Source organism: Quercus suber, unplaced genomic scaffold (genome assembly GCF_002906115.3).
Source record: "Quercus suber isolate HL8 unplaced genomic scaffold, Cork oak 2.0 scaffold_154, whole genome shotgun sequence".
Classification (NCBI taxonomy): Eukaryota; Viridiplantae; Streptophyta; class Magnoliopsida; order Fagales; family Fagaceae; genus Quercus; species Quercus suber.
In genome coordinates, this window is record NW_027069615.1 from 667696 (window position 1) to 680009 (window position 12314).

General features: G+C 35.4%; 1 protein-coding gene across 1 annotated transcript; it reads left to right on the forward strand.

Moving 5' to 3' along the window:
• Positions 1 to 5101: 5101 nt before the first annotated feature.
• Positions 5102 to 7010, forward strand: LOC112040963 (protein gamma response 1). The gene is made up of 5 exons (XM_065777364.1): positions 5102 to 5449; positions 5499 to 5663; positions 5745 to 5814; positions 6465 to 6517; positions 6579 to 7010. Exons 1-5 carry the CDS (start codon positions 5102 to 5104, stop codon positions 7008 to 7010), a joined length of 1068 nt encoding a protein of 355 aa, XP_065633436.1.
• The last annotated feature ends 5304 nt before the right edge of the window (positions 7011 to 12314 follow it).

Sequence of the window (12314 nt, forward strand, 5' to 3'; positions counted from 1 at the left end):
CGCAAAGGAGGATTCTTCTCACCTAGTCACTGTTGCAGAGATCCCTCCAGAGGGCTTAAAGGATTGGGCACCAAGGTCATTGAGGAAGAAGATTAAACTAGCCTACTTCCCTAGATCATAGTTAGGTTGCTCCAATTTTGGCTACACTTGTTTCAGAGAATTTTTTTTTTTTTTTTTTTTTATGGGCTTTGGATTTTCTTGGGACCATCTCCAGTGGAGAGAAAAGCATTACGGAATTTTATTTGATCTACTTATTCCCCCTGTTCAAGTTATCAGTCTTTCAATGAAACTTATAAATTGTGTTATGATGTGAAACATAGTTTATGTTATACTCCCATGGCCTTTGCTTCTGAATTTGTAGCCAAATGCAAATGCTGTATTACGGTGATGGGTTGAAGATAGTAGAGTCTAGGACTGATTATGTTTGTTAAAAGGGGTAATTTCAGTTTGACTAAGACACTGTGTTTTAAAAACTGTCTTTTTTTCATTACCCACATCGCCCATTGCTTATTAAAAATAGCGATAAGTGTGTCTTTTTCATTATATTTTATATTTTTCTTATCTTTTCTCTCTTCCTCCTTCTTCTTTTTCTTCACATAAAACATAAAAGAAAAATATTAAAAAGCAAGTTAGGATAAAATTTGTTTCATCATTTTTCATATACATAATTAGCATAGAGTTTTACAAAAGAGGGTACACAAAACAATTTTTCAAACTATAAAGTAATTTTACAAATTTGAGTTAATAATCTCCATTACAAAATGGGGTGCTCATTTTTTGGGTTGAATGAGCTAAAATCAAAACCCATAAATGTATATGGAATGATGCGTTTAACGTTCTTATCCAATAGTTTCTCCAAAAAAAAAACATTCTTACCGAATGCCTATTGCAATTGCCAAATAGGGCCAGCTTAATACATTGTGGGGCCTAAGGTGAAAATGTTATGCGGGGCCTTTTCTCATATTGTAATATTTAATTAATAAATTTTTATTTAACTTTTTATGTCAATTTTTATTTAAATATATTTTTCCTACTTTTTTTTTTTTTGATAACACACAAACATACAATAACATGCCAACTCCAAAACTGCTAACGGCAATTAGAGTTATGGAGCTAATTTTTCCTACTTTTTAAGATACAAAGTTATTGAAAAAAAAATTGTACTACCTCCGTCCTATTTTTTTTGTCCTCTATTCCATTTTGAGATGTCCCAAAATATTGTCATGTTTCTAAAAATAAAAGTCATTAATTTATTAATGTTCCTATTATACCCCTATTAATTTATTAATTCAATTTTTTGATAAATTTTTTTAAGGGTAGTTTTGAAAACTTATACATTTTTAAAAGATAGACAAGACAATAAATGATGTTTCCTTAAAAAGTTTGACTTTTTAAACAAGACAAAAAATATGGGACGGAGGGAATATTCAAGTTCCCTTAATATTTTCTTCGATATAACTAATCCACTTTTTTTTTTTTTTTGGGCATAATTGATTAGTTATACATTTTTTTTTTTTGCATAATTAATTTTTTTTTAGTCAACAATTGGAATATTATAATAAGAAACAGAATATATATATATATATACACACATAAAAACAAAGAAGAAATTGAACATATAATTTTATTTAAAAAATAATTTTTTTTGACTAAAATAATAATAAAATTTAAATAAATAAATAAATAAATAAAAACCCAAGAGATAAGTACGTAGTGTTGAGTGGTTGGAGATTACTATGCTACCACATGTTCCTAGGACCCTAGCCCAACCCAATTTGTAAATCAGTAAAATTTGACATGCTTATGCTTTGTCAGAAGTAGGGGTGTCAAATGGGCGGGTTTGAGTGGGTTTGGGGTGGGCATAATTGAGTTGGGTTTATAAAACTCATTTACCCATTAAAATTCATTTAACTAATTACTNCTCTTCTCTCTCTCTCTCTCGTCTCTCTCTCTCTCTCTCTCTCTCTTCTCTCTTCTCTCTCTCTCTCTCCCGCTCTCGGCGCTTGCTCTCTCTCTTTCCCTATCTCACTATTGCTCTCACACAAGCGCAGACAAACTTAAGCTCACAGCTCTGCCTTTCTCCACAAAGCACTCTCTCTGCCCAGGATTTTCTTCGACAGCCTTCTCGCACCCAACCCAGCCTCTCTCCCTTCACCTAGCTCTCTCTCCGCCTAGCCCCCTCTCACTTGTGTTGGTTTTGTTTCAGAGGTTTGGGTTTTTTGGTGGGTCTCGAGCATAAAATGGCAATGATTGTAATGGGGATTTCTTGGTGGATTGTTTGGGGTTTTTTTGTGGTTGTTGTAGATCATGGGTGCGTGGGGCTCGTGGGTCAGTGATGGTGGTTTGTGGCTGTGATGGTGGTTTGTGGCGGTGGCGATGTTGGTGGTGGGGGTTGAAGAAGGTGGGGTTGGTGGAGGGTGGAGAGGCATGGAAGGATAGGGTTGGATCTCTAGAGTGGTGATGCCGGTGAGGCCATTTTTTTTTTTAAAATTTTATGGTACCGAAAAGGGAATTTTTTTTTTTTCTCGAGAAAGTTAGAGAGGGAAAATGAAGAAAAGAAAAAAGAGAGAGAGAGAAGTGTTTGGAGGCCAAGAAAATGAAGGAAAATGAAAAACTTGAAACACTGAAATGTGCTGTTTGTTTGTTTTTTTTTTTATATAAATTTTATCGAAAGGGCTGGGTTGAATTTAGGTATGTTGTTTTTGGGTTAAATGGGTCTCAATAAGTTTTTAGTTAAAACCCAATAATTATTGGGTCTAATTGGGTTGATGCCCATTTAACCCAACTAATAATTGGGTGGGTTTAGGTTCAATTAGAGTGGGTGGATTTGGGTGGGCAAATAAGTTTGGGCTTACTTTGCCACCCCTAGTCAGAAGGTTAAAGCTTCACAATGAAGCAAGTATCAAACAACCAAGTAAACACTTTGAGAAAGTAAAACAAAGTAGCAAGAACCAAACAATGACATAAGTAAGCAAGAATAGGACATTTTAGAGTACTGCAAAACCTGAAAGAAGGCAACGCTCAACAAAGATGAGGGTCCAATGCGCTGCTAAGAAACGTATGAAAAAGTCACTTTCCAACAATTCATTAAAAATATTTGAGGTTTAAGATTGATTTTTATTTTTATTTTTTGTCTTTTGATATATGTTTTGTTTTGTTGGTAGCTTGGTTTTAAAAACCGATATAGTGAAAGAACTAGAAAATGAGCTAATTAGAGGTTTTATGGTCGGATTGGGGTTTGACCGATGGTTGAATCGATGACATCATAAATCATTTAATTATTATTTATTTAAATTATATAAATAATTCACAATTTTTTAATATACTAAAACTAACAAACCAATAGTAATAAATACGTTTCATTTAAACAAAAAATACAAGTATATAAGTATATAACATCTTTTTAAAGAATTTAACATAATAACATTAAAAAACAATCATCCTTAACATAATAAACTTTCAACAAAATCAAATAAATAAGTTAATTAGTCATTACATTTACATCCAAATAGCAAATAAGTTTTAAAGTTTCAAACAGACAACTACTAAGTTTTAAGACCCAAGCCTCATTTGTTATGAAGAAAATTGAAATCAATATCATCATGTGAACCAAATGCTCCACTAAGAAAATGATCCTCCAGTCCCTATTCAGAAAGACATGAATTTTGACATGAACAATACACTAATTTGGGGGGAGTAGGCCGTTGGAAGGCTTTCTGGTATTTGTGCCGAAATGCTGTTTTAGCTTGGTAGAATCAGAAGATCCATAATCTTCTCCCTGTTTATAAAGTACATTAGGTGCTAATCAAATAGCTAGTCTTAAATATCATGTTACATTTTGCAACCTGGAAACACAATTGGAGCATTAGGTGATACATGTTGCTTCTGCAATCAAAGCTGGTGCGCGTTAAGGTAGATTTAGGTGCTCCAATGGAATTTGATGGGGCTCAAATGTATTTTGCATTGTCTATGAATTCTGTAGTAACAAAAGGCACTGGTATTGGAATCAGCTTTTGGATTCATGAAATGAAGTTACTAAAATATTGGATTTATGAAATGCAGCTTATAGTTTTTCAGCTCTGTAGCTCTATTCTGTCCTCAAGCAATGTGGGTTCTATTTTTTGTTGGTGCATTTAAAATCTATAATTACAGTGGCAGGGAAAAGGAAAAACTACCATGGAGACATTCTTCAAGCTAGATGACAGTGCCTCGCAGAATATTTTCGTAAATTTCTAGCTGTAGTTTCCATTTAAGCAATGGGGAACAGAAAACACAAAATGTTCAAAGAGCTTCAATTATTATCATGTATGCTTCCAGCAACATGAAACAATGATGATAAGCTCTAATACCATTTAACTGTTGTAGAAAATAAGATAATAACAGGGACAAAAAAATAATATTTTTAGAAAAGATAAAGCAAAATTTGATTATGAACCCTCCTATATTGTTTGGTTTAGTACCAGACAGTTGTATATATAAGTAATTATATAAGTTTTTTTATGTGGTTTAATACATGTTTGTTGACTTTGTTAGTTGCTTATTTGAATTATATTTTGAGCTTTGGTCCAGCTCAGGTAATGTAGTTTCCATGTTGGAATTGAGTTTAACTTTGTCTATGTAAGGTTAGCTTGGACTACTGTTGGTATGAAGTATGAAGAGTAGCTATTACAAGCCTATTCCCCATGTATAGTTCATAGCTAGGTGGAATTTTGATTTTTGAAGCACTGAGAACAATGGAAAGCTTTTGTTTTTGCTTTATGGCAATATTGGCAGTCTGATAGTCTTATGGTGAAACTCTCTTGAAGAATTTGTGAATGAACTTTGGCTCAATCCTCTTACTACAAGAATACGAAGATGGTGAGGTCATGGCCTCAAAAGAATCCAAGCTTACTGGTGTGTGTGTAAATTACAACCCCCCACCCCCTCAAAAAATAAAGGAAGAAATGAAAGAATAAGTTGTTTGTGGTAATAGCTGACATAGTAATAACTGATTAAATTCAAAATTAACAATTTAATTTTTGTTGAAGTCCGAACACCAAAGTCCTATGTTGATGATATCTTATCTAACTAGGCTGCTGTACCTTTTTTTTTAAAGCTAGAGATGGAAGGACACCTTGAAAACTCTCCTAAACAAGGGTATCCTGCTTATAGAGAGGATGAAAACGTTGAAAAGTGCGTCTTGGGCCTTGGAACTACACTGGTTGCTACATTTGAGGAAGCAAAAGAGAGGATTTCTCAAATAGAACATATATTCTGTAGCCAGATCTTCCCTACTTTCCAATTGAAATCCGAAAACCTGCAGAACTTTTTTCCTGAGGGCAAGAAAGCCAGGGAAGATGCGTGTAAAGAAAAGGAAAATGATCTTATACTCCCAATAGAAAGACTTCAATGCGAAAAGCAACAAGCCCTTGAAGAGAACCAGTCTCTCAAGCTTGAATGGGGTACTTGCCAAAATTAAATGTCAACTACTTGAGATTGATGAGCGAATGGAATTGCAGAATAGGTTTGTGCAATTGGTTCCCGAAAGCAACTCTGCTATTGTAAATAAGGGAAAACAACTTCTAGAGTATGAAGAAAAGACAAAAGAGCTTCTTGCCAAAGTGAATGGCCTTGAGAGAAAAGTTAATGAGCTCCAAGACGAGCTTAGAAGAAAGGACGAAAAAGTAGTAGAGGGGAAGAAGTTGGTGCAAACATAAGCCAAAGATAATGCATGGCTTAACTCTAAATTTTCAGTTGATTATCAGCTATTGAGAGATAATAAAAAGGAGAAGATTGTACTTATGGTCGAATTGGAACATTTCAAAGATAAAGCTGGTAGACTCCAAGAGGAGCTTCAGAAAAAAGACTCATGAGGTTGAGGAAGGAAGACAATTACGAGCCCAATTGCAGCAACAGATTGTTTGGAATGACACTGAAATGTCAAAGAACAAACAGCATTTGAAGGAGTATGAGGAAGAGAATAACTTGCTGATGTACAAAATAATTGGTTTAAAATTGAAAAATAATGAATTGATGGTAAATCATGGAGGTAAAAGTGGTGAGGTGGCAGAAAGAAGGGATTCAATAACTTAACCTGGTAAGACTCTATTGCTTTTATTCTTTATTGTTTTTCTTTTAAATTTTATCTTTTATCTCTATAATTGTAAATCATAAGTAGCTGCATTAAGTTTGGTGAAGTTTCTTATAATCTTCTGGTACTTCCGGTCTGATTTAGAAGTGGATTATGTACTGGGTTGTCACTACACATAAGTTCCGGATTTGTTTGAATTGGTGAATTTTGCTAATTTGTGATTGCGGTTAGTTCAGCTCAGACCCACAATTGGCTATGCATTCAAATGATTAAATTAATTCTTTTGTAACAGCTTAAGTTTATGGACAACTGGGTAGTTTATCATGGTATATCATAATAGATGTGTCGCTTTCATTGTTTCTAAACTATTATTATCTATTGCCTGGTATTGTAGATCATGGAAACAAAGTTTCAGACACTTCTGAGGCTCCTTGTGACACAGTTGAAGTGAATAACATCTGTTTTAAAGGAAGCTTGGAGGATGTGAAAGATGCCAACTTAATTCAAGCCCCAAGATCTGACTCCTACTTCTAGTTTCCTCACTACATCAAATTCTCCCTCCAATGTAAAATTTGCTACATTTTCTGGCACAAAGCGAGCTGCACCCTGTTCGAGAGATACATGGTCCCGTCAATGCCTTGTGGAAAAAGTAGACGAGCTCGAAGATGAGCTTAGAGGAAAGAAACAAAAAGTAGCAGATGGAAAGGTGTTTGCACAAAATTTAGTCAAAAAGATTGATTGGCTTCTCTCAGAAACTTCAAATAATCTACATCTATTGAGAGAGAATATAAAAGACAAGGAATTACTTATGTCCAAATTGGAATGCTTGGAAAATAAAGTCGGTAGAATCCAACAGGAGCTTCAGAAGAAGAGTCATGAGGTTGAGGAGGGAAGCAAATTACAAAGCCAATTACTTAAACAGGTTTTGGCTAACACCTAAATGTCAAAATACAAAGAGAAGTTGGAGGAGTATGAGAGGTGCTTCATGTGGAAACTATAGTTAGTTTAGAAGGGAAAAGTAATGAGTTGCAAGTAAATCATGGAGAAAGGAGTGAGGCATAAACCTGTTAGCTTGGATGAATTTCATTATTAGACACATTGACTTGATTTTGTGACCTATAATGTTATAGCACAGGGGCGGGACATGAAAAAAAAAATTATATATAATAATTTAAAATTTTTTATTTGTCTACCATTTTAAAAAAAAAATGGGAACACCCTCAGTTTTTTTTATGCTAATAAAATTAAATTTTGCTCTATTATTTGTTCTATTTTCAAGCAAAAAGAAAAAGCCCAAAAAAAAATTATTTTGAACTAAAATCTGATAAAATAAAATAAAATTGTAACATAGCAAGTCCACTGCCTACCCCGGAAAAAAAAGGTCCAACATCAATCCTAAACAAAACTAACCCCAAATAGATTTTTAAATCAAAATAATTAAATTTTTATTAACTAAATACTCAATCAGGCCAACCCAAACAGATTCTAAAAAAAAAAAAAAACCCAACCAAAACCCAATACGCATTTGTCGATTGATCAATATCATCAAATGGTAAAGCAAAACTGAAATTAGAAATCCTAACCTAAAGGAAAAAAACCTCATCAACAACTAAGCTCCAAGCACATCGGCACGACAGTGCCTCTGCCTCAAACTCGAGCAATAAAGCACATTGAGCTTCAAACTCGAGCAACAGAGCACATTGGGCCTCAAACTTGAGTAACAGTGATGGCGAGATCGGAGATCGGCTTAGGGATTGCTTGGCTTGGCCTCGAGTCCTCGCCTCGACGTGCTGCCGCGGCGCTGCCCCTCAGGCCTCAAGGTATTTCAGTTCTTTACTTTTCTCTCTTCTTCTCTATCTCATCTTACATCTTTGGCTTTTCTGTGCTTTGAGAGCGAGAGCGGAGCTCTCTCTCTTTCTCTTTGAATTGAAATGAGATTCTCTCTCTATTTCTCTATGTCTAATTGCCTTTACTTTATAACTTTATTTGACATTTTGACTTTATTAGTTTGTGAGTTTCTCGAGTAAGTATATTTATTTTTATTTTCCTACTTCACCCTTCTAGTAAAACCCATGTTTCATCTATATTTGTTTTTTATCTTTAACTAGGTATTACTCCATTGAATGGCTTTCGGAGAATCCAAAACGCATCCCTCCACATCGGGATCATGAAATTTCTATGGAAAGGAGCAAGTGTTTGGATCGATACTTTCAAGATGAGAATGAATTAAAAGCCGGTGGTGAAGTCTGAGTTTGCTACATTTTCAGGAGGGAGGTTTCCTTCACCAGAAGCCTTGACAGATAGGTGGACCTTACAACCTTTGATTTGGTGGCAATACCATGGCTCCGCATTTCCAAATCTTCAAACTCTTGCTCTTAAACTTCTTGGACAACCTTGTTCATCCTCATGCGCTGAGAGGAATTGGAGCACATACAAATTTATTCATTCCTTAAAAAGAAACAAAATGACTCCTGCACGCGCTGAGGATTTGGTATATGTGCATTCTAATCTTCGACTCTTGTCAAGGCGCAATGAGGAGTATGTACATTCAGCAACAAAGATGTGGGATATTGCTGGAGACTCTTGGAATGAGAGTGACATGCATGGAGGAGCAGGAATTCTTGAGAATGCAGCCCTTACACTCGATGAGCCAGAGTTGGAGGCTGTGGTTATTGGGAATGCTAGCACTAGTGCTACTACTAGTGAAAGTGAAGTTCGAAGTGAAGCAATTGATATTGAGGATGATGATGTTAGTATTTGATTGTGTTGTTGATTATCTTTTATTTTGTTTTAGTTTCAATCTTGTGAGTTGTATTCTAATTTTCGAACATCATGGAATGTTTTAGACTTTTAGTTTTAATCTTGTGGGTTGTATTTTATTTATGAACATCATGTTTTAGTTATTAAATTTGGTATATGTTTATAAAATGTGAAAAATTATGCTTAGCAATATATTAAAAATATAAATAAAAATATTTTTAATAATTTTTTAATCGCCGAGTCCCGCCGCACCCACACCCACCTTTTTCAAAAATTGCCGAGTCCCGCACCCGCACCCGCACCCGCACCCGAATCTCGAAACGCACCCGTGCTTCCTAGGTGTTTTCTCGGTCCGTAGTGCATACCGGATAAGTCATGAGCAACTAACCAAGGTTGAAGTGGGAGAATGTTCGAGCAACACCGGGACGACATCACTTTGGAAGTCAGTTTGGCAGCTCCACTGCCCAAACAAAATAAAAAACTTCATTTGGCGGGCTTGCAAAGATATTCTCCCCACCAAAACTAAACTCGAAGATCGTAAAATCCCATTGGAAGTGGAGTGCAACATTTGTGGGGAAGTAGAAACAGCTGGACATGTGTTTTGGGGATGTGAACTAGCGACAGCAGTGTGGCAAATGGCAAATCTAAAAGCTCCAGGCCTCACTACCAACTCACCAAACTTCCTAGACCTGTTCTGGTGTGTTAAAGAGGCAAAGCCCAGCCAAGACCTTGAAGCCTTTGCCACATTTGCATGGTCCCTTGGGAACAATTGGAATGCCATTCGACATGGGGAAACCGGCAAAACTGCTTTGCAGATTTTTGAAGCATCACGGGCCTTCTTAAATGAGTTCCAAACCTTCTGTGTGCTTCCCCACCATCCTCAGCTCCACGGCCCCAGCTTATGGAGACCACCTCCTCTTGGATGGTACAAGGTAAACATTGATGGAGCTGTATTTAAAGAACTTGGACACTATGGGATCGGGGTGGTGGTTCGAAATGACATGGGACAGATTATGGGAGCTCTTAGCAAACTACTTCCATATCCACTTGGTGCTCTTGAGACTGAAGCCAAAGCAACTGAGATTGGCACAACCTTTGCATGGGAGCTGGGCCTTAGAGAGATCATCCTTGAGGGGGACTCCCAAATTGTCATAGCTGCCATTACCAACCATGATCCGAGCCCAATCCAAGTCCATCATCTTATTGCTAGTATAAAGTCACAGGAATCCAAGTTCAGAGCATGGAAGTCTTCCTTCACTCGTAGAGATGGGAAACAAGGCAACTCACCAAATGGCCAAATATGCTAAGCACATATCTGATTGTATTATTTGGGTGGAGGATACTCCCCCTATTATTGCTTCTCAAATCCTACATGATGTATCTGTTTTGGGTTTTATCCCCGTTTAATGAAAGCTTTCTAGCATCCCTTTCAAAAAAGAAAAAACTTTGTTTCTTCAATATATCTTGGTTATAGTGTCTAGGACTTTGTTTTTTCTTTTCTTTTCTTTTTTTGGTGAATTGTATTGCAGATATACATAAAAAAATGGTGATATTATAGGGAAAACATATATGGCAGGTAAATGAAATTTTAAAGTAATGAAATATAAATATAATATAAGCATATATATTATATAAGCCACATAGTTATCCTAACCTTGTTTAAGAAAGGAGAGATGTTGAAATAATATAAGAACCAATCCCAAATTACCCATCATCAACTATCTTACAAACCACCAAAACATGATAGCATTACACAATGTCCACTCTATCATTCATTGTGGAAGTAACATTGATATTTTGATAGACATTGTAAGGTGTCATGAGGTTACTCAGCTCACTTACTGCTGTAACTGATCAAGTTAGCATCTGTCCAAGAATAGTTTGCATTGTCCTAGGATTAGTTAATTCTGTAAAGAGCAGGTCAATAACTAACTCTTAAGCTGTTACCGATAGAGAAGAGAGAAAAGTTTTAAAATAATTAGTCTGTTATCCGCTCTCTATTGTATTTCTTACCCCTCTCTAATGTAAAGAAGACAACAAGCCCACAACAAAACTGTGCCAAATTGGTGTAGTAGGCGTCAATCAAAATTTTATTCCTACCAGATACGTTGCATTTGACTGTGGTCTTTAACCATTATGAAAACAAGTGTTTAAATTGTCATCTTTTATAAAGTCCAGTTCTAATATGAAAAAATTAAAAAAAAAATTTTAATTTTTTTAAAAATTAATTAAAAAAAATCAAATGTGTAATTTGTCATTTGTCACATGAGGAAAATTCCGAAACTTTTTCTATTTTAGAACTTACTTAAAAAACAAAAAGACCGTAGACATGCAACAGTGTGAAAGGAAAAGATAGGCAATGTTTTACTAGATTTCATATCCGCTGTGCGCTGGACATCCGCAACTATCATTAAATTATTGATTGGAATCTTCTCAGCATTACCCAATGGCCGTTCCAGAACCAGAATGGACATGGAAAAATGAAGCAAAGAATTATCGATTTCATAATTGGCATTAGTTAGAGGTCCCACGACCCACATGACATGAGTAATGAGTGAGGGTTACCACTGAAACCTTCTACTTTTGATCCTTCCAACTGGAAAGCAAACACATTTCATAGAATATCACCATCTAATAGATACATAAGAGATTTAGATAGATCCTACGATAAATTGATTTAACTCACTTTCAGAGGACAAAATTGGGAAATGCCCTGTTTGGGCAAAAATAGCAGCTTTATGCCATTTTTTCTAAACTAAATAGGGAAATGCCCCTGTTTTGTAACTCGACAAACGGGAAATCGAGTTATATTGAGAAACTCGATTATTCAATAAGCGAATTATGTGTGAACTTGGACTACCGTCGTGGCATTTTGTTTCTGAAAAACTCGATAATTCGAAAACCGAGTTATATAACCGACTATGCAGCTATCGAGTTATGCGCTTGTTAAACATCTGTCTATCCTGTCTTGGTGTCAGGTGTACGGTACAAGTCTTGAACATAACTCGATATTGTATTAATCGAGTTATAAAGTATAATCGAAATCCGTAGAGTCGAGTTATTCTCATATATTATCTGCCCATCCCTCCCCATTGAGAGTGTCTTGCATTTCGGCTGAACTGGTTGCACTCTACAGCTCTGCTCCACAGTTGCGTCCGGACTCAAGTAAAATTTGTATCACTTCAGGTAAAAAACTCACATCATAATTTTATCGCAATGGTATTTTTATTTGATATTGTAATGAATTTTTATTTTTTTGGTTAAATTTTTTAATTTTATGGCAATGATATTTTTTTGGTTAAATAAGTACATTGGTATGATTTTGGTTGTTTGTTGTAGTAAATGTTGGTTAGAAGAAATTGTATTTTTTTGGTTGAATAAGTACATTGGTGTGATTTTGGTTGTTTGTTGTAGTAAATGTTGGTCACAAGAGATTGAAATCTTGACTATAGCAACATTTTATATTGCACATAATCATTATTTT